This window comes from Sturnus vulgaris, unplaced genomic scaffold (assembly GCF_052056855.1).
Source record: "Sturnus vulgaris isolate bStuVul1 unplaced genomic scaffold, bStuVul1.hap1 Scaffold_195, whole genome shotgun sequence".
Lineage (NCBI taxonomy): Eukaryota > Metazoa > Chordata > Aves > Passeriformes > Sturnidae > Sturnus > Sturnus vulgaris.
Genome location: NW_028276170.1, coordinates 3,194,374 through 3,216,398, shown reverse-complemented (window position 1 = coordinate 3,216,398; position 22,025 = coordinate 3,194,374). Strand labels below are relative to the sequence as shown.

At 54.4% G+C, this 22,025-nt stretch overlaps 1 protein-coding gene across 1 annotated transcript in view; it reads right to left on the bottom strand.

The window, feature by feature from the left end:
• Positions 1 to 8,110: 8,110 nt before the first annotated feature.
• LOC148218001 (uncharacterized) overlaps positions 8,111 to 22,025 on the bottom strand; it is a 477,621-nt gene continuing 463,706 nt past the window's right edge. Inside the window, exon 2 of the mRNA XM_088158117.1 lies at positions 8,111 to 9,028. Coding sequence (XP_088014243.1) covers positions 8,345 to 9,001 — 657 coding nt within the window. The 5' untranslated portion in view covers positions 9,002 to 9,028 and the 3' untranslated portion in view covers positions 8,111 to 8,344. The remainder of the gene's footprint in view (positions 9,029 to 22,025) is intronic.

Here is a 22,025-nt window from a genome sequence, read left to right as displayed (position 1 = left end):
CGTGCCCTCCACGCCTCCCCCAGGCCTGCCTGGCTGCTGAAGGAGCTCCAGAGGAGCCGCATCAAGAGGCACCTCAGAGCCCTCAGCAATCCAGCCAGCAACACACGGGCAGGACACAGATGGCGCTTCCAGGCTGGCAGAGGGGTGCTGGCCATCTCCAGGGACCGGTCTCTCAGGGATCCCCGCCGCAGCTCCGGCCTCTGCCCGCCCACTCTGTCAGAAGCCTTAAGGCTTCCACAGAACCACCAAAGGCCAAGGGCCTTTTGGCCACTTTCCCTTCCACTCCGCACGCTTGGCCAACTTGGCAAGCACAAGCACCCTTTTTGCCCTCTTCCCCATTGGCCTGAAGACTCTGGGCACCAAAAAAAAACTCCTGGACCTCTGTGTATGACAACAGCAATTTACTAATCCTACAGTGGGGAGAAACAAAGTGCTTGTAGAGCAGAGGTGTTCCCTGCAGGCTCAGGTGGCCCCAGCAGACGCAGCCTCCCGGATCAGTTCTCCACAGTGCTCACGCAGGACAACCAGCCCCTGCGACACAGGGAAGGCCGTGACTTCCAGAGGCGGCGGAATCCATCTCGCATCTGCTGGAGTCGGGAGGAGGGAATGCTCTGTACAACTCTGTTGATGTACAGAGTCTGAAGAGCCAGGCATGAGATGGCAGGGCTGGTGTCATCTGTCATGTCCTGAAGAGCTGGAAGAGAGACGAACAGAGCCACAGTCAGAGCCTGCATCTGCAGGGACCTGGGGAGACCCTCCTGCCCCATCCATCCCACACGGCAGCTCTTGCCATAGCCTGGAGGAAGCAGGAGACAGCAAGGATCAGCTGGAAGGCGCTGGCCACGAATGTCCCTCCCGCAGGCCCCTGGAAGGTCTCTGTGCTCTGCCCACGCCGCCCCTCGTGCGCGCAGGGAGCAGAGCCCTCCCAGCCGGGGCAGGGAACGCAGCTGCCAGCGCCAGCCCCCGCTGACAGCCCGCTGGCCTCACTCACCCCTGCACATGAGCTGCAACTCTCGCTGCTGCTCTCTCAGGAACCGCCCGGCCATCCCTGCCAACACAGAGCCTGTCACGGCCCCAGCCGCACAGCTGCCCCGCAGCGGCGCTGCCAGCCCTGCGGCCACAGCAGCGCCTTCCCCTGCAGGGCTCAGGCCGGGCCCTCGCCGCATCCTGACGCCCAAGGACACGGCTGCGAGAGGGCGGCAGCGACGCCGAGGGCAGGCGGGGCTCCAGAGCCCCGGCCCGGATGGCGCTGCCGGGGCAGCAGGCGGGGCTGGGGCCGAGCTGCGGCGGGGCGGGGAGGGAGCCGGGCATGTGGCTCACCAAGAAACCTGAGGGCCGCCTCTCGCAGGGGCTCCTGTGGGCTCCGCAGGTACGGCAGCGCCTGGCGCAGCAGCTCGGCCGCTCGGCTCCTGTCCTGTGCCAGCTGGAGAGAGCGGCAGGGCACGGAGGGAAGGGTTGGCGCGGGCTCTGTCCCTTGGCCCCGGCCTGCCCTGCCCGCACAGCCCTGAGCGGGGCAGAGGGCCAGGCAAGGCGCGGGCTTGATGGAGCTCGGGGCTCCATCAGCTCCGGCCCTGGGGCCAGAGGAGCCTGGAGAAGAGCCCGCGTGGGCAGCCCAGGGAAGGGAGCAGCGTTCTTACCAAGCACTCGCCAAACCTCCACATCTGATCCGCCATCAGCAGGTGCTCAAGATCTCTCCTCTTCAGGAAGCTTAGTGCTGAAAGCAGCGTTTCACAAGAGGCCTGCAGAGCAGCAGAGACCCAGAGATGGCACCGCAGCCCAGGGCACAGGAGCTGCCTCCCTGTGCCAAGGCCAGGAGGAGGCTGGAGCCCATGAGGTGCCCGGGTGCAGGGAGACATCTGAGCCCCCTGCCAGGAGGACAGCAGCGCCCAGGAGTCCTCACCTCTGCCACACGCATGTTCTCATCGTGGCAGTTGAAGAAGAGTGGCAGCAGGCTCTTGCTCACAAGCATCTTGAGGGGCTTTTTACCCTTGGCCGCTACCAACCTCATCACCTCTTGGAAGAGGCAAATGGAGAGCAGCTGCACATGGCGGTTGTCCTGTTGGAAAGGAAGCAAAAGCCCTCCTCATCAGCTGCTCCAGACCCCTCTGTGCACAGGCCCAAAAATCCACGGGGCACCACACTTGGGGGCAGCACCCAGTGGCCGTGGCTGGGGGCACAGAGCCTTACGTTGTCCAGCAGTGGCCAGAGCGCGCCAGCCAGCCGCAGGGCGATGGGGCTGGGTATTGCGAGGTGTCTGTGCGAGAGCAGAAAGCTGAGCACCGCGACGGTCATCTCAACGATGTCTTCATCTGCATCCCGCAACAGGTCCACAAGGCTTTCTGTCAGGCTGTACATTCTAATGTTCTGCACGGAAGACAAGGCAGGGCAAGCCCACGCTGCTGCTGCTGCTGTGGAGCCCAGGGGCCGAAGGCCTGTCCTGAAGCACTCGGGCAGCTGAACAGCAACGCAGGAGAGCTGGGAGCAGCTGCCACAGCTCCCAAAGCCCAGCCAAGCCCAAGGGGCTGCTTTTCCCAGCCCCACGCTGCCAGCACAGCTTCAGCCGCTGCTGTCTTCTCACCATCGAGGGGTCCTTGCTGAGCTGCACGAGGCCTCTGAGCACCAGGCGACGCATCTCCCTGGACGTGCTCTGCAGGCACCTTGCCATGATCTCCAGGAGGCTGTCACCCCATTCTTTGATGTCCAGGAAGTCCAGGACCTGAAAGGCACAAAGCAGTGACCGGGGTGCCCAGCTGGCAGGAGCTCAGAACTGCACAGGGCTGAGCCAAGGCAGCAGCACAGGGCACGGGCACCGTCCCAGGCAGCTGCAGCTGTGAGAGGGCAGAGAGGTGGGAGGCAGCTCAGAGAGGTTGTGGTGCCCATGGGCCTCACCTCCACAAGGAACGCCATGGCAGGCAGCTGCCAGTCTGAAATGTCTTGGCTGAGGAGCTCCAAGAGGCAGGAGATGAAGCTGCAACACCAGATCATGGAGACACAGCGCATCTCCCTGGTGGGGGGAAAAGGCATCATTGCCCCTGAGCCGAGAGGGCAAAGCTCTCCCAGGAGTGACCCACGGAGCTCTGGTCTTTTCCCAAGCACTCCGTGGGCGCTTTGGGAGGCGGCTGTTCCCGGGCACCCTCCTGTGCCAGCCTTTTCCAGTCTGCTCGTCCGTCTCTTTGTGACAAAGCCCTCTCACCCCTGCCCATGGGAACTGTGTGGGGCGCCCTGGGCACAAGTGCCGGGGGCAGCAGGGAGAAGGGGGTCTCACCTGGCCAGGAGTCCCACTGCATAGTGGTGGGTGTCAGTACAGAGCAGCGTGTCCCAGCCAGCCTTGCCTTCCATGGCTACCACAACACGCTCACACTGCACTCGGCAGAGCAGGACCTTCAGGGTCTGCACTGCAAACCTGTGTGCAGAGCAAAGCCCAGGTGGTGCTGGCAGCCCTGGCTCCTGCCTTGGAAGGGATGGGGAGACTGGGAGGACTGGGATGGAGCACCTTTGGGGGTTGGTGGCAAGGCCCAGTTGCTCCTGGCACCCCTTCCAGAAGGTATCAACCTCCTCTGGCGTATCCAGTGCGCTGATGTAAACTTGGAAGAGCAGACACAGAAAGAGACGGGGAAAATACTCCAACACTATAGGTGGGCACCAGGTCAGGTTGAAGACCCTCCACAGTGTCACGGTTGCCTGCAAAAAATGGACCACCCAGAGACAACACTCAGTGCCAAGACATCCGTGTGGCAGGGCCCGAGCATGCCAGGTGGAGGCCGGGGGAGACACTGTGGGGTCACCCAGCCTGGTGCCCCTGAACCTTGCCCCTAAGGCAGGTTTCAGCGCAGTGCCTGAGGCAGAGAGATGCAGCTGGGGGCAGGACAGAGAGCTAGCTGCTGGAGAGGTGGCCTAGGGGCAAGCCAAGGTCAGTTGCAGGAACTCACAGCCAGGGCAAAGACTCCTGTGCTGTCCCCATCGGAGGTGTACACACTGTCCACTGGCCAGGCGTTCAGCACATTGAGGAGTATCTGCAGCGCCGGCTCCGCAGTCCCAGTGGAGGACATGATCACTCCCCACATGGCCGTAGCAGCTCTGTGGGGTCAGAGCTCTGTGTCAGGGGGGTCTGGGCCACAGCACTGTGGCCTGGGCTGCTGCAGGGGCCCGCGCTGGCCGTCAGCCCTGCCTCTGCCCACCGGCCCTCGCTGGCAGCACCCAGCCAGCCCACGGGGGTGCAGGCATCTTGAGGGGCAGGGAGGGAGCGTGGCAGCACGCTCAGGGGCTGACATGGCAGCACTGGCAAACGGAGGAGCCAGAGGCTCCTGGAACTGTCCCCCTGTCTGGCAGTCACCAGGGACAGGCTCTACAGGATAACGGGCCAGGGAATCCTAAACCCTCAAGGCAGGTGGGGCTGCCGTACCTGTCACCCGATGGGGCCCAGCGCAAGAGAGTCATCAGCACATCACAGGGGTATTCCCTGGTCAGCTCCAGAAGGGCCTTGTCCAGCCTGTGCCCAGCAGACTCATTGGCCGTGAGCCACTTGTGGATGTACCTCACCATGGCTGGCACCTGCAGAAGGCCCGGGGAGACTTGGACACCTGCCCGAGCAGCAGGTTCCCCAGCTTCCCCTGAGAAGTGCTGCCCTTCCCAGCCTATTGGGCTGGGCCTCAAAGACTGAAGGAACCCAGCAGAGCTGGCTTGAGGTGCCACACAATTCCTGGGGTGATCAAGCCCTGGCCACAGGCTGCTTACTTGCTTTGGATTGGAGACACCCTTCTCCACAAGCAAATCCAGCATGGCAGCCCCGGTCTCAGCAGTGAAGAGGGGAAAGTTTGCCAAGAGCCCAGTGCCCACACCAGTGGTCTCTTCCCGCCAAATGCACATGATGAATTCATAGATCATCTGCAGGAGAAGGGAAGGAAGAGAGGGAGAATCCATGGAGTGCTCCAAGCACGGTGCTGGGCTGAGCAGTGACAGCAGGCCCAGCCCAGGTGGGGATGGCTGCAGTACCTGCGCTGTTCTGCGGAAGCGGCCACGGGCAGGGTCCTGCTCTTGTGTCGGGTCCATGGCAGCACCTGGCAAAGAGCGAGCGCAGCCAGGGCTGAGGGGCTGTGAGAGAGGCCGGAGAACACAGGCCAGCCCTGCATTCCCAGGCAGGGACAGCCCTGGGATGCTCCAGGGATGGGGTGTGGCTGTCAGGGGGTTCAGCCCCAGCCCCTCTTCTGTCCTATCCATGGGCATGTTGGATGGGATGGGATGGGATGGGATGGGATGGGATGGGATGGGATGGGATGGGATGGGATGGGATGGGATGGGATGGGATGGGATGGGATGGGATGGGATGGGATGGGATGGGATAGGATGGGATGGGATGGGATGGGGCTAAGCTGGCTGCAGGCACCAGCCCTGTGGCCCAGCTCTGCTACTCACCCTCCTGCAGCAGCTGGATCTGCTCCAGCTCTTCAGGCTGCTGTGCTGAGGGAGCTGCAGCCTCCTCCTCCTCCTTCACCCAGGCCAGCTTGGGCACTCTGGGTGGTGTCTGCTCCATGTCACTGTATGGAGTTGGGACTGCTTGCAGGAGAGATGTCTCGGAAAAGCTCCAGATGAGCAAGTGCTGCAGTTGTGCCTTGTAGGCAGCTGCAACAGAGAAGCCTTGGGAAGGCTACAGGACACCGTGTCCTGCAGTCTGTCCTCGAGGCCACCTGCAGAGGAAACGCTTTGGAAAAGCTCCGGGTCAGTAGGGAACAAGCTGGCTGTGTGGGGGCTCCTCACAGCACTGCTCTCTCCGTCCTGTCCCGACGAGTGCACCGAGCACTGTGGTGTGGCCGTGTCACCGCCAGCACCTATGTCACGACGTGTCACAAAGGGTCACCCTTGTACGCTCTGTCCCTTTCCTATTGCACGGTGACCACGGTGCACTGTGTCACAAAGAGCCCTAGGACACACCTCCACGTGCCCTGGGGACACCCACCCCCCCCCCCCCCAAAGTGGCCCAGCTTGCAAGGAAGACGTTCCCCCAAGGTTTGAGGACAGCCCAACCGGAATTTTAGGAATGGCTCAAACAACAAGCAGATGCTCCTCTGCTCTGCCTGCTCAGGGCAGCAGAAGGAGCCCCCACGGTTGCCGATGCAGCTGCAGCAGGAAGGGCATCGGGGCCTTCCACAGCAGCTGCCGGGGCCTCTTTGGGACAAGACCCGGTGCTGGGTGGCCGTCACACACACAGGAGTGTGACACAGACACGGGACGTATGGCCCAGGACACGAATGCTGCTCTGAGTCCTGGGAGCAGTGAAATCAGCAGGTGTGGCAGAGTCCCTGCCAAAGGAGACCTGCCGCCCCCAAGGCCTGCCAATGCTGGTGCCTGCTCCTGCCACAGAGACCTGTGTCCCCTGGGAACTTCTCTGCCAGAGGACAGCCAAAGCCCACGTGCATTGGTGTGTGTGCTCCTTTCTGCAGGCGGCTGTTGGCAGGAGCACCTGGTGGCAACACTTGGTCTCTGTCAGAAGCTGTTACTCCTTCCTGGAATGATTTTTGCTTGGAAGTGATTATGTGCAGTGTCCACGCATCTCCCCAGCCGATCAGTGCCTCACACACGAGGTGACCACCAAGCCACTCTCCGGCCATCTGACCCGCAGCTGAGCCCTTCCCAGAGTGCCCGCACCCGCAGGGAGCGCAGGGCTGGATTTGGCCGCCAGAGAGTTGGTGACCCTCGTGAGATCCTCGGTGCATTTAGTTCCTACAGGAGTGTGGGCACCGCTGGGAAATGATCTGCATGCCTTGTTAATTGGATGTTCTTCCACCGCTAGCCTGGGGCAGGATCTCTCCCGGTCCTCCTCTCAACTCCCGGGCCTCTCCTCAGCCAATCAGAGAAGGCACCAAAATAATTGAGCCAATCAGAGCGCGCGGCGCTGATGACTCCTCAGGCAGTCCCAGAGCGCCCAGAGCTCCTCACCTGGACTCCACCCGCGACCCGCCCCAGCGCCCCCCGACAGGAGAATTTGGGGAGGGGGTATCGCGTTTTATCTTCTTTTTTGTTGTTCCAGAGTCGAGATTAAATGCTCTAGAGACGGAATTTCGTGTTTGGACTCAGATATTTATTAATTCTTATCAATATTACAGTGAGTTCTACAGCACTTCTAGATAACAGGCTAAAAATGGACACGTATCTCTCTCTCACTACAAGGCCTTTTAAGGGCCAATCTGTCCAATTAAGAACAGACAGCTAAATTCTTTTTACTTTTAACCCAACAACCAATCACCTGTGACCTGCAATGTGGAATTTTCTATCCAATTACAAAAGTACCACCAAGACCCGTGAAGAAGGTAAAAAAGAAAGAAAACTCCACCCTAAAACCTCCATCTTGTTTTATATGTATTAATATAGTCTAAAACCACAAATTCTAAATTTTCCACCATGGAACATTACACACTTCTATTCAAACTACACACCAGTGATCCCCGTTCTATCACAATTCTGGAAGCCTTCTTCATGGCCTCTGGTAAACAGCACTGTTTTCCTGGGGGTCAGTGCCTGTCAGCAGAGAAAGCCCAAACCCCTCAGTTTCCAGGGTTCCAACAGGGGGAGGTGTCAGACCCTGCCCGGCGCTGGCCATGGGGCGTGTGGCGGGGACCCGGAGCTCTTGGCTACTGTGGGCTGCTGGGGGCTCCTGGGGGGACACCCCCGGACCTGTGTCCTGCACACACAGCGCTGTTCCAGGAGATGGTTTAGTCCGAGTGTCACTTCATTCACGGCACCGACCGGCTGAGGTTCGTGGAGAGGAACATCTCCAAGCGGGAGCAGTTCCTGCACTTGGGCAGCGATGTGGGGCTGCACGTGGGGACACCTCCTTTGGGGACAAGGCTGCCAGGCACTGGAACAGCGACCCGCAATGGATGGAGTACAGACGGGCTGCGGTGGACAGGCACTGCCGGCACAACTACGAGTTGTCCAGCCCGTTCCTCGTGGAGCGCAGAGATGAGCGTGGGGCAGAGCGTGTCCCCTCGGGCCCTGTCCTGGGAATGACCCTGGAGCCCCTCAAAACCTGCCTGGGAATCACCTGAGACACGTCAGCCCTTCTGTGCCCATCCCCGGGGCCTCCTGCACCAGCACGGGAACAACAGAGCCAGCCTGGGCACAGCGAGGGAATTTATTACCAACCAAATCACAGCAGCACAAAGAGAAGGGAAAGAAATCTCTCCAGCCACTTCCACCACCAAACGGGGATAACCAGGACCACGATTCACCAGGGCTCTGCCCAATGGGGGTCACTGGGGAATCATCCAACACAAATCTTCCCATGGGGGATGGAGCTGGAACAGAGCACGAAGCTCTTCCCACACTCGGGGCACTCACAGGGCTTCCCTTAGTGGTGCCTCTGTTGGTGTTTGGTCAAGTGAGAGCTCTGTGAGAAGCTCTTCCCACACTCAGGACACTCGTAGGGCCTCTCCCCAGTGTGGATGCGCCTGTGCCTGATGAGGGTGGAGTTGAGATTGAATCCCTTCCCGCAGTCGGGGCAGCGGAAGGGCCTCTCCTCTGTGTGAATCCGCTCATGTTTGAGGCGATTGGAGCTGGTGTGAAACCTCTTCCCACACTTGGGACACTCGTAGGGCCTCTCCCCAGTGTGGATGCGCTGGTGGTATTTCAGGGCAGAGCTCCACCCAAAGCTCATCCCACATTCCAAGCAGGTGTAGGGCCGTTCCTCTGTGTGGATCACCTGGTGCTTCATCAGATAAGAAATAGTGCTGAAACTCTTCCCGCATTTCCCACACTCGTAGGGCTTTTCCCCAGTGTGGATCCTCTGGTGCCGGATCAGCTCAGACCTCCAGCTGAAACCCTTCCCACATTCTGAGCACTTTTGGGGCTTCTCCCCTCCAGGAGGCTTCTCCACCAGCTCTGAGCTCTGCCTCGATCTCCGGCCGCCTTCCCGGCTCAGGGAGGGTCTTTCCTCCTTGTAGCTCCCTGTGCTGGGTTTGCAGCCCCTCCTTGTGAGAGATCTCCGAGGCTTTTCTTCCTCCTCCATCCACCCACGCCTTTGGAATGACAAATCCTGGTTTGGGGGAAAACACAAGAGAGGACCTTGGGGTGGGGGTTCCTCCTTCCAAAGTTCATCTCAGGAAGTCATTGGTCATCTTGTGTCTATAAGAACCTCCAAAACACAATGATTCAGCAAAAAAACTATCCAAACATCAAGACACAGATCAAAACCTCCCCAAAAAGCAAGTTTCAGCCCAAATCTCCTCTAAAATATAAAGATTCAGCCCCTGCAAAAACAAAAGCACCAACATTTAGCCCTATAGAACTCACAAACACCAAGTTTCACCCCTGTGAAAATCATGGATCATCATCTTCAGTCACTTGCTGCAGGTGGGGGGAGCAACGCTCCTGGGGCTGGGGCAGAGGCAGCAGATACAGGGAGGAGTGGAACATGGTGCCGCTTCCCATTTCTGCTCCTCCTCTGGTGTCCCTACTCTTCCTCACACTCCTCTTCCTCCCATTAGTCCTCTTTCTCCTGCACAATCCCACCTGCTCCTCCCACGTGCAGCATTTGACCAATTTGTTCAACCCTGCTTCTCCTTCCCTTCTCCTGCTGCCCCCAGGCCCAGCACCCACTGCCGGCTCCCTCTTCCCCCCAAACCCACAGCATCCCAGCGCAGGGGCAGCGATGGAGCTGGGGCAGCTCGGGCTGGGGCAGCGCTGGGCTCTCGGCCGCTCCCGCCCGCACTCGCTCCCCACTGCAGCCGCTGCCGCCACCACAGCGCGGGGGGGCCCGGCCTTGGCGCTCCCCCCCTCCCACCTCCCCAAATTCCCCTGCCGGGGGGCGCTGGGGCCAGGAGACAGACGAGTGACAGATCAGGGGGGCTGGGAACAGTCGGCAGCCAGAGAGCACTGAAAATCTCAGCAGTGACTACAGTGGGATCTTCGGGGACTAAACATGGCAGGGCACCCATGGAGGGTAGAAAGGGAAAGCCAGGAAGGGCTCCTGACCAAAGGTTTGATGATCCCAAAATATCTCTCAAGGGGCCCTTGGGAGCATGTTGAGAGAGTTTGCACATTCTCCCAGAGGTCATCAAGGTCAGGGACACCCAGGGAGGCATTAAGAGAAGTCCAGAAGGGATTTAGACAACAGGGGATGAATGCTATTGGTGTGCTAGAAAGGGACTGGGTGAAGGGCAGTGTGCAGGAATATGGTTCCGGCAAGAAGAAGGAAAGTTGCCAGCTGACTCACATCTTTTCTATCCCCAGTTGCCAGGACAGGCACACAAGGAGGTCAGGATTGCAGGGGGTTTCTCTGTGCTGGGCAGCGGCAGGAGCGGGCGCAGAGGGGCGGCACCGGGAGCACGGGCTGGGGGCCTGTGGGGAGCTGCGGGGCCGGGCCGGGGCTGTGGGGCAGCCGGGGCTCAGCGCCGGGCGCTGCCTGAGCCCAGCACCCCCCGGCAATTGCAGGCCCGGCAGTGGCCCCCGGCCCCCAGGAGGCTGCGGGACGCCCCGGCCGCTGCCCGGCCCCGTGGAGCTGCCGGCCCTGCCCGCCGGGGGGGCCGCGTTTGGACACTGCGGCAGGACAGGCACCGGCTCTGGGATACGGGCTGGCCACGGCAGCCACAGCACAAGGAGCAGCAGGACAAAGGAACAGCTGGGAAATGGGCATTGGACGTGCAAGCATCCAGATTAGCTTTTAAGCATTTTCCTTGGGTCACTGCAGAAAGGAATGATTTAGCAGAAAGCTCAGCAGCTGTCAGAGGATGAGCACCCCCAGGCACTGAGGGGGCTGCAGGAGGGGCAGAAGAAGCCCCTGGAGCACTTGGTCACAAAGGCACAGCAGGGGAATGCAAGAAGGGATGAGGAAAAGGCCAAGGGGAAGGCAAAGGCCATGGCAGAGTTTCTACAGCCCCTGAGGGATGAACCCCAGGGCCCAAGGGGGCCCCAGCACCCAGGGGCTCTCACATCCTTACACCATCTTCAACCAGGTGCCCTCCTCACACTGACACCATTCAGTCCTTGATGGCAAAGATGCTTTCTGGGGATGCCCACTTACACAGGGTGGTAAACTGGATTTTGCCTTTGAGTGGGAACAAGAGGTAGAAGGGAAAATGGAAAAGACATGGACGGTCCTTCAGCAGGGATGCACGGAAGCACCAGCCTTATTGGGGCAAGCCTTGCAGAAAATATCACAGGAATTTACCCCACCCCAGGGATTGGGTTAATGCAGGATGTGGATGACTTGCTGCAATCAGGAGGACAAGAAGTGGTAGAAGAAGCCTCTGTGAAATGGCTGAATGCTCAGGCTAAAAAACATCTTTGAGTATTTGAAAAAACAGCGCAAATGGTGGAGAAAAAAAAGTAAAATATTTGGGACATATTTTGACTCAAGGTTTGTGGTGTATTGACCCAGGGAGGGACCAGGGAATCTCAGAAGCAATATTACCCAGCACTAAAAAGCAGCTGGGACAATTCTGAGGATTAACAGGGATTTGCAGAACCTGCACTGAGGATTCTCTGTTCCAGCCCGAATATTGTACGACTTTTTAACCCCAGACAGCCCTAGTATTATGGTATGGACATAAGAAAAAGAACAAAACTTGAGAAAATGAAAAAACAAAGTTATTGACGCCCCTGCCATGGCTCTACCAGAGTCAGAAAAGAAATTGGAATGGGATGTGGATGTTAAACAGGGCCATGCCAAAGGAATTTGGACTTCCCGGCTGCAGGAGCAGCATGGGAGGGCACCACTGACCCTGCACTGAAGGCAACGCAGCAGCAGCCAGGGCTCCACATCGGGCCAAGCCCCTGGGCCTGCCCACAGATCCTCTGCTGAAATCCTCTGCCTGGGCACCCTCCTTTGGCATCTCCACACACTGGGGCCAATCCTTGCTGCCACTGCTGGAGCTTCGCTGCTTTCTGTGCCTGCACTGCCACAGCTGCTGGGGAAGACAACGGCACAATTCCACTCTGCCCCTCAGTTACACTCACACACTGGGCTGCCGGGGATTCCATGGTCGGAAAATATAGCAAGTTAAAATTATTAAAACATCTCTTTTCTCTACTCAGGCTTCATGTGCCTTTGCATTGGGGAAACAAATTTTAAAGAGATTTCTAAGGAATATTCCTCCACTCAACAGAGATGAGTTTAACATCTCAATAGACTGGGAATAGCCCAAAAGATACTCACAAAGATAACGACCATTAAGGCCATCAGCAAACATAAAGGAACACCCACCCCAGACACTGCCCCTGGCATAGTTGGAGATGCCTGGTCTGCAAAAGGCTGAGAAGGAAATCCAGGAGTGCGGACTTAATTAATATAGAGGGGAAGAAATCCGGGGCGATAGGAAATTGAATACTTAAAATTGTACAACTTGGAAGCAATGAACACAAAACCAATGGATTTCTATAGGTTTTTTGACTGTAAAAAGTTAAGGGAAAATCGAGTAAAACTCACATATCATGGAATGATTTTCTCTGCACACCCGGGCTATGTATGGCTGAAATTATTTCTGTTGCACATCCTGGCCAGAATCAAGTAATGCCTTGATTCTCTAACAGTAGAAATGCTGCTGAAGAGTTTTAGTTCTTCCCGCAGTTTTGGTGACAAGATTACACCATTAGAATGTTTTTTCTTAATAATCCTACTTTTATATTTTCAGTTAAGATTGGGCCAAGGGTGTGAGAACCACATTTTAGTGTTAGGGGAATAAGCAGAAAAAATCTTTATTCCTTTGGGGATTTTTTGTGTATGTTTATGAGTGGCTGTTAGTGATGGCAAAATTTTGGTATGGAATTTGTAATGTTCACTGTTCACATTTAGACTGCATTTGGCAAAACCAGAAGCCCTGTAATATTTAATAGAATATTGTTTTTAAAAGAGACCAAAGAAGAAAAGCAGCGGGAGGGGGGAGGGGAGAGAGGAAGGAGAGAATATGTGAGTCACCTGATGGGCTGTGATGAAAAGAAGATTCATTCCAGGCAGAGCCAGGAGAGGAACTTTAGAAATGCAAACGAACTCTGCTGAGACAAAGCGCAGACAATTTACCAAACTCTTCATGCCTGGGGGAGGAATTTGGCTGATTCCCTCTACTCCTCACCCCAAGCTCTGCCGGCTAGCACAGATGGAATTTGCACAACTAAAGGCAGAGCCCATAGTGAGGATATCTGACTGCAACAGAAATTGGTTAAGCTGCAAAGGGAAAACAGCAAACGGAGAATGTTGGGAAAACTTTATGAAAAAAAGCGGAGGGGGGAGGGGTAATCATCCCTCTCCACAGAGCACTGAGCTATTTTTGCTAATCCAGAGAAATCATTGGGGATCCAAGTATCTGATGATTTCGTAAGATAAAAGTGTTCAATTGACGCAGCCCTGGATGGAGGGAGCACCCAAAAAAGGGAAAAAGATGAACGGCCACCAGAACAAATGCTACAACACCATGGACCAGCCCCTGGGATCCCTAACGAATTCATATCAGGAGACAGAAAACCCATCCATAATTTGAGTGGCATAATTAGCTTAAAAACTGTCCTTGAAATAAAAAGCAGACAGCTCCAGCTCCTGACCTTCCTGCTAAGCAATCCACTGAAATGAGGAACGAGAGATTTCACCTTGGGATTGGATCAGATTATCTATTAACAGAAAGAGGAGGAGTTTGTGGAAAATTAAATGACTCAAACTTCTCTTTGCAAATGTATGATAACTGAAAAGTGGTTAAACAGGTAACAAAGGAAATAAGAAAGTAGCTCATATACCAGTCCAAAGAGGGAAAGGAAGGGAATGGGACACGTTTCCGTGGTTCCCTGGCAGACCATGGCTTAAACGAATGCTGCTCCTCCTCTGACGTGCTGCAGCAACTCTCAGCTTTTTACCATGCACGACACCTTGCGCCAAAGAGGGCGCAGGAAAAGAGATTGAGTCAATGGAAATTGAAAGTTTGTAAGCGCTATTCTTGAGAAAATGAGAGAAGGAGGGATTGAAAGCAGTAAGATTAATATCGTAGTAGGAGTGCATATTAACGAGGACATGCAGTAGGCGGATCGGGAAGTCTGAACCTTGCAAAAACGTCAGCCAGAGTGTTACCGTATGGACTAGAAATCCTGAATATTAGAATATAAAGTGTATAAACCATAATAGTAGTAGTAATGCTAAGGCTTGAAGACTGCAGTCCCCAGAGTAGGCCCTGGGAAACTAACTTAAGAGTGTGCTGTGCTGAGAGCATGCAGAACCGTTAGTGATAAGGTTAAAGTATAAACATAAATAAAGTACTGGTGGTGGGCAGTGGCATAAGAGAGAGATTGAGGGGGAGAACACTATAGTCCTAAGATAAGCAACCATGTAGGATTTATGACGCCAAAATGCTATCTTCAAGGTGAATGTATCTACAGAAGAATGTGTACTTCTGCACATAAACCATTTGTAAAAAGGGTATAAAAAACCCTCTAAAAAGGGAACCAGCGGGATCCTGACTTAGGACGCGAGTCCGCAGGTCCCCGGGCCCTGAATAAAGCACCGCATAAACTGACACTCTGTTAGTTTGTGTTTTACTTGGGGTTTCGGGCAGCAATCCCCGCCAAACCAGACAGATACTCACAGTCCGATTCTCCTGTCTGGCTCTTCGTGCACGAGAATTCCAGGTGATTTTGCCGCGGTCTGCCGGGGAGATTTTCCTTGCTCAGTCTCTATGGTGCGGGACGTCAATGGGTCCTGAGAATCACTGACGAACCGGGGCCACAGCAGTGGGGCGCCTCCCCGAAATCGCAGTGCCTCTCAGGGCTCCAAGGACGTCCCGGGTATCGGCACCAAATTGATATAAATGAGAGACAAAAGTCTCGATATTCAGTAAAATTTAGATTGCTTTGTTTGATATAGAAAGAGCAAGCAGCGCTGGGGAACGTGAGGGGTCACCGCCCACTCCACGCTCCACCCAACCTTGGTTTGCAGCCTCTTCTTATATTGTGCTTCCTCGTTGTAATCAATAATTTTTGGGGTTTTTTTGCTGTCATAATTTTGCCAGGTAAGCAGTGGTGGTCGAATAAACATCCTTACACAAATTCACAAAGCCTCCAGGCGATAATCAGTCACAGATAGCCATCTGGTCCTTGAGATAACCACCAGAGAAGTTCTGGAAGTCTGGTCCTTGAGATAGGCAGCATTGATCAGACAAAGGTAGGAAGGGCTTTTTGGGAAGTCCGATTTCGCAAACTGGTAGCTGATACAACTTATTTGAAAAACATAACATAATATAACATAATGTAACGTAACATAATGCGACATAATATAACATAACATGGTGATTTTAAACAGAATTATTTAATCATATAATTTCCTTTATTTAGTGTCCATGCTTCACTTCAGAGCTTAGTTTTCTGGTTTATGCAAACCCCAATGCTTTTGTGATTAACACGAATCTTTTACAAATTGTCACACCCTGGAGCCTCTCTTCTCCTACCCCCTAATTAGGAGCATCAGTGCATGGCTTTGATTTCCCCCACAGAAAGGGAAAACTGCCCCAAACCCCTATGGATGAGTGGGAGAGGGGAGAGATTTCTGGCAGAAAACTCCAAAAACTCAGAGCAGGATAATGAGAAATAAATGGAGACCCTTCAAACCAGCTTTCTGCCACCCCTCTCTCTTCCAGCTGCACCTCCTACCCTGGCAGCGCAGGGTGTGAGAAACGGCGCTTGCTCTTTTAAAACTTTCAGCAATTTCTTAAACCTTAGAAAAATACAGCAAAAGACTGAATTAGGAGAAAAATCAGCGCTGGGAGCACAGGACTAAACCCCCACGTGCTCCCCTACAGAATGGATGTTCTGCCTTTTATGCCCCTGGCCCCTCCCAAAGTCTTGTCGCTGAACTCCTTCTCTGCCGTCCATTGCTGGAGACTCCTTTCTTACATCTGCACTGGAGGTCAGGTGTAGGAACAAGCCGGCCCTCCCCAAATGCCCCGACTGCCTGAGCCATGTCGTGACAACAATGCAAGGGGGAGGGGAAAGAGGACTATGGGAGGATATATTACAATAACATCATTATACATCCACAAAACTTATCTTAACATACACACACTGTTCATCCTTTAATTGTGAGAGCCAACCACCACATTGCTCATCTGTAACAACAGCGACTGCACTGGCCCCCCTAGATCAGAGGGGGATGGAGCCAGTGCCAGTCCCCCCGAATCGGTGAGGGCAGAGACTACCCCCTGCCCACCTGGGTATTGCATCAGCCCAATACATATTTACAAAAGGCTATACATATTCAAACACTTAAACAGAGTTTCTCCCCTGTCCTACCTTTTTCAAGCATGTGCAGTTTTCCCAGTCCTCATCATTTGTTACTTTTCAATACATTCAACAGGTGTGAATTCCTTCACTGGTTAAATGTTAACATTACAACAACTCTTCACCAACATTCACAACACAACATTCACATTAAAAGATCTCTAAACTTTAGGAAAACTTCTTTTACAGAAGTCAACCTTAGAAAACACATAGTATTCAATCTAACAATTGCTAAAGCCGACAGTGTAATATATTTATCACAGTGGCCTTGAGTTCAGAGCCAGGCTTGGGCTAGGGAGTGTGACTGGGGCTGCCATTGGGCTTAGGACTAAGAACGGTGTTGGCCTTAGGGCAGGAACTGGGCCTGAGTTTGGGAATTCAAGCTAAAGCTGGCATTGGAGTGTGGGCTGGCACTCAAAGCTGCACTTAGGGCTTGAGACTGCCATTGGGGTTGGGCTTAGAGTTGCAATTGGGGCTGGCTTTGGGCATAGGGCTAAACGTGGCATTTGGTTTAGGACTGAGCATTTGGTAGGGGCTGGAATTGGGGCTGGGCTTTGTGGTTTGGGATTGGGTTTATATTAGAGCTGGAATTGGGGTTAAGGCTAAATGTGCCATTTGCCTTAGGCCTGGCCTTGAGATTGGCTCTGAGGCTGCATGAGTCTGGCACTGGGATGAGATTAAATCCAGGAGAGTGAGTGTGTCTCAACATGGAGTGAGATTGAGATCAGGATCAGGGTGAGCTTTGGGACCGAGCGCACGCCCAGACGGACAGGGGAGATGTCACTGCAGGATGTCCCTGGCATCGTCACAGCCCTGCTCAGGCACCACCAAAAGGCAGCAGGAGCTGGCTGGTCCAACATCCAGGTGCTCCCAGCACCGAGAATATCCCTCTGTCCAGTCCCTTTGGCTGTCCTGGACAGGCTCCCTCCAGGCTCTTTGTCACCTCCTCGATGGCAGAGCATGGGATATTGAGTGGCTTCTAGGACCCTGCAGAGTCCTTGAGGAGGGCAAGCCTTGCTTAGCCACAACCAAATTCTCTCCCTGTCATACACAGCATTCCCATCCTGCATCCAATCCCATCCCTGTGCCACTTTCTGGGAAGAAATGAAGTCCAGTCAAATCCAAAACAGTGGGAACATTCTGACAGGTCTCCGAGAAAATCCTAATGTATTTAACACTAATGCTCCGAAGAAGATCAGATCTTGATCTGAAAACACATTCCTGGTACTCGGAGGCCATCTGACCAGTAGAGTGGGGGAGCTTCCTGCAGGTGGAAAAACCTCCTTGGTTTCATGTGAATCTTTCCCGCTGCAAAGCGTGGGGGGTTCCCCACTGGAACAGGGACAGCGTTCTGGGAACTGATTGTAGGCTGAACACAAGTGGCTCCAGGACACTTCCTGCTGGGACACTTGCCTCTGGGATGAGCTTCTTGGAGTCAGATGGGCTCCCTTTTTTACTTCCAGGCATTTTCTGCCCATCTGCATCCTCAGGGATGAGGCTGTTTGTCTCATAGCCGTGGCTCTGAGGGAGCAGGGACGCCTGTCCAAAGGGCTGCCTCCCTCTGCACTCTGGCAGCTCTCACCCAGGCTCTGGCAGGGGTGAAGGCTCTTGCAGAAATATCCCAAGGCTGGAGATCTTCCTCACCCTGCTCCTCCACTGCTGATACCACAGAGTTCCCTGCACATAGGAACATCACCTTTTCTTCTGGAGGAACCTGTTCAGCACAACACCCAAGGGTCTTCTCCTGTGGCACTGCCACAGCATCCTTAAAGCCGTGGACTAGCAAGTGACAGCTCCTGGAAATTGCTGCTGTGTGTCTGGCTGCAGGAAACCCCTTCTAGAATGCCCTTGGTCTCCAGTTTTGCTTTCTGGATTTTCATGGCCAATCTGCATTGATTGCCAGCGAAAATCGCGAGGGTGCCGCGTGAGCAGCGGCCGAAAGCGCTGAGCGGGGCCATCAAACCCAGCCCAGCAACTCCCGGCGTTCGCCAGCCCAGAGGTGGCGCGGACAGCGCGGCCGAGGGTGGAGAACCAGCCCGGCTGTGCGGGAGGGCTCTCACAAAGCGCGGAGCTCGCCAAGCCAGTCCAAGTTGCTCTCGGCGCTGCCCAAGGCCTCGAGTCAGGCCCTTCTCCGGGCCCCCCGGCATAAAGCCGCCGCCGCGCCGAGCGGGGATCGGAGCGGGCGGAGCCGCGGAGCACCGGGCTGGGGGGCGGCGGCGCCGCTCAAGAGCGGGGCTGACCCGGGGGGCACCGAACCGGGCCGGGTTCCCTGCGGGATCCGCCGGCAGGAAAAAACAACACGGGGCCGCAAGAGCCCACGGCGGGGAGGGGCTTTTGGGCAGCTGCCCCACGCTAAGAAGCCAAAAGGCAGCGGGAAGGGGGAGGGTGCCGGGCTGTGCCGGTTCCCCGGGAATACCCGCCGGCCGAGGAGGAGAGGAACGGCGGAACCCACCCGGTGCTATGGGGGTCCCTGCATCGTAGGCAAATTGGTTTTACTTTCCGAGACGAACATAAAGTCTTTTTTTTCCCCTTCTCCTTTCTTTCTTTTTCCTTCCTTTCTTTTCCCTTCTTTTTCCTTGTAGCTGATTGGGAAGGCAGGATTTCTTGCGAGGACCTGTAATTGTCTGTCAGGAAGGCGGCTTCTGTTGTGAGAACCAGTGACTGGCGGCAAGAATGGGACTAAGAGGAATGGGACTTCCTAAGGAAGGAATCCCCGAGGAGGAAAAGAAATGAGAAGATATCAACAGATATACTCTTAAATAGACCCCTGGGAAGAAAACTAGCCCGTTAAAAATATGACTCCAACACCAAAGAATTTAAGATGATACAATATTGTATATTAGAATAGACTAAGAGAGAAACTAAGTCCGACTATATTTACTGGCCTTGAGATGAGTCTGAGAGGAATGTCGAATTTGTCTTTACAAATGAGCTGTGGATCTGCTTGTAGATAAGGCTAGCACTGAGAGATAAAAGAAACAATGAGATGGATTCCACTGATTGATGAATGGAAAAAGATATTTGCCTTTACAAAGAAATTGTAGGGCTGCTGATAAATGAAATTGGATATCGAAAGATGAAAGAAGCAATGGGGGAAACCTATGAAATCTATAAGAATTAAAAATTAAAAGAGAGGGTTATATATTAGAGGGGAATTTCAGGTATCAGGCGTTCCAGGAAGTCTGTGCCTCTCAAGTACCTCAGCCAATGGGGAAAGAGAGAGGGAAATGCGGCCGGGAAAATAGGATAAATAGGAGGCTGCGTCCTCCAAAAATTTGAGAGATGCCAGGAGAATGTTCCATGGCCTCTCTCCTGTCTCCCAGTACTCCTCTGCCTCCTTTTTGGACATAAACCTCTGGTGTTTGTGGATTAATTTTCCTGACAAGTCAAATAAGGAATGGATGTGTCAGGTTTTAAACATCCATGGAAAAGCTAAGGAAAAAGCCCGGTACAGATCTGGGAGAGGAGATTTCTCACTGAACAACCTTTCTAGCTCTGGCCTCTCAGTCCTGAATCTCAAGTGAAAGCTACTCTGCACGACACTCTGTACAAACAGAAAATCCTGGATTCGGGTGAAACACTGGCTTGGGGTGTGCTTTGTTTTCCTCCTCCCTTTTGGCAACTGTTGCCTTCTTCTCTCTCTCTGTTAATTTTGCTGTACACTTTCCCTCAGATAATTTAACTGCTTACCATATAAAATATAACAGTTTTTCTCCACAACATTTAACATGAGCAGGTGCTACTTCTCTTTCAGTTTAAGATCAGAGCTTGAATGCAGTGATTTCAAAGTGAATAAATTACCTTTCTCTCTTTCAGTCGGAAATGAGCTACTGCCACCTGCACTTGCCCTTCCCTTCCTCTCCTGAACCACCGAACAGCCCCACTGGGATGGCAGGAGCTGGGCCTGGGAACTGCTGCCTTTGGAGTTGCATCTCCTCCTCCCGTGGCCGCTGCTCAGAGCCCAGAAGTGCTCTGAGAACTTGAAGTTCTGGCAGCTGGGTTAGAGCCTACATGGGAGGAGGAGAAGGTTCACCAGAGCCCTTCTCCTGCCGTGCCAGCTCCAGGGCAAGGAGTGCAATGGAAGCCAGCCAATGTCCAAACCCCATCTGCTCTGCCAGTTCCTGTGGGAATGAGCTGCTGCAGAGGGGAAGATTTGGGTGGGAATGTGGTTCTCTAAGAAGGCCATAACTAAATGCTTGCATGGGGATTTTGGCTTCTGGAGCAGTGGGGTAGGGCTATTGTTGGTTCCTACCCCTCCATCCCATGATGATGTAAGGGGTGAGGGATGCCATGTGTGCTGTGCACTGGCAGTGATCCTCAAGAAATCCTTCTAATCCTCTTCTTCGAGCTAGTCAAGCTCCTGGAAATGACAGGACAGAAAAAAAAAATAAAAAGGTGCTCAGTTTTGTGCCCTTCTTCCCCTGTGTGGTGAGGGGCAGGAGGCAGAGGTCCAGCTTGGTCTCTCTCTGACCTTTCCTTTGAGACAACACTGTCTGCTCCCACCACAAAGGCACAGAGGGTGCTCTTTGCCCCCACCAGTGGGAAGTGGCTCTGCTGAGCCCACTAAGAGTGCTGGAAGATGAGTCTGTGAACGGAACAGTTGAATATTGCCTAGAGGGGGGTAGCAGGCAGAAGATGTTGCCATCATTCTCTTTCCAGGAACCCACTGGGAGTACTTGAACTATCGACGATGAGAGAGAGACGGGGACACTGAATGGTGATCAAAATCCAATTTTTACTGAGCACTACATGTGCTTATATACCATTTACAGGAAGGCTGGCAATATTTTCCTGCAATCACATAGACAAACCTTACATAGACAAACTCTCACATAGACAAACTTTACATTTGGACTTAGTAAAATCTTATTTCCCATAACCCAGACTTGATCCAGTCCTCTTGCAGTCAGATCTCTGTTTGCTCTTGCCAGGCATCCTCGTTGTCAGGCTGCATTTGCTGATTCAATCTGCAGTATTATCAGTCTCATTTGCATTACCCATATCCACATCTCCCCCGTTTCTTTTAACTAAAAATACACTCTTAAGCGATTTGTCGATTAAATTCTTAACACACTGTAAAATACAAGGAATAACTACTACAATGCATAATATGATGCCTAATACATACAAACCTATTTGAACTAAATTCCTAACCCAGCCAGTGAGTCCCCAGTGCCCTAAGAGCCAGTTCAGCCAGTCGTACCCATGATCTACCCGAAGTTTATTCCCACCTTCTTTCAGGGCTTGAATGCTGGCATAGATGGGCTGGGAGTGGTCAGAAAGGTTAAGGCAACACATCCCATCGAATTCCTCAGCCACAGGCGGCGGCGGAGCTCGGAGGCGGCCCCAGCGCAGGTGGGAGCCGCGCTCGGTTGTGCGGGGGCTCGGGGCTCGCTGCGGGCCGAGGGGGCGGCAGGGGGCTCTGGCGGGTTGGTTGTGCCGGTGCCGGCCCGTGTTGGCGCTGGGCTGAGGGCGCTGCGGGAGCGGCTGCCCGCGGTCTCCTTCCCGCTGGGGCCTCGGCAGGAGCCGGTGCCGGAGCAGCGCTGGCTCGTCCCGGTTGCTGTGGGTGGCACAGAGGTGTCTGCCCTGTGCCCGGGGCTGTGCGGGAAAATTCCCGTGGGCGGAGGTTTGTGTGCCCGCAGGAGACAGAGGAGTCCTGTAAAAGTGACTTTATTGATGAACAAAGAGAGAGGCCATGCGGCATTTGCCATGCGGTCTCTAAAACGCCGCCTCCTTTTTCATCCTCATTTTCCCGTCTGCATCTCCCTCTCCCATTCCCCTCT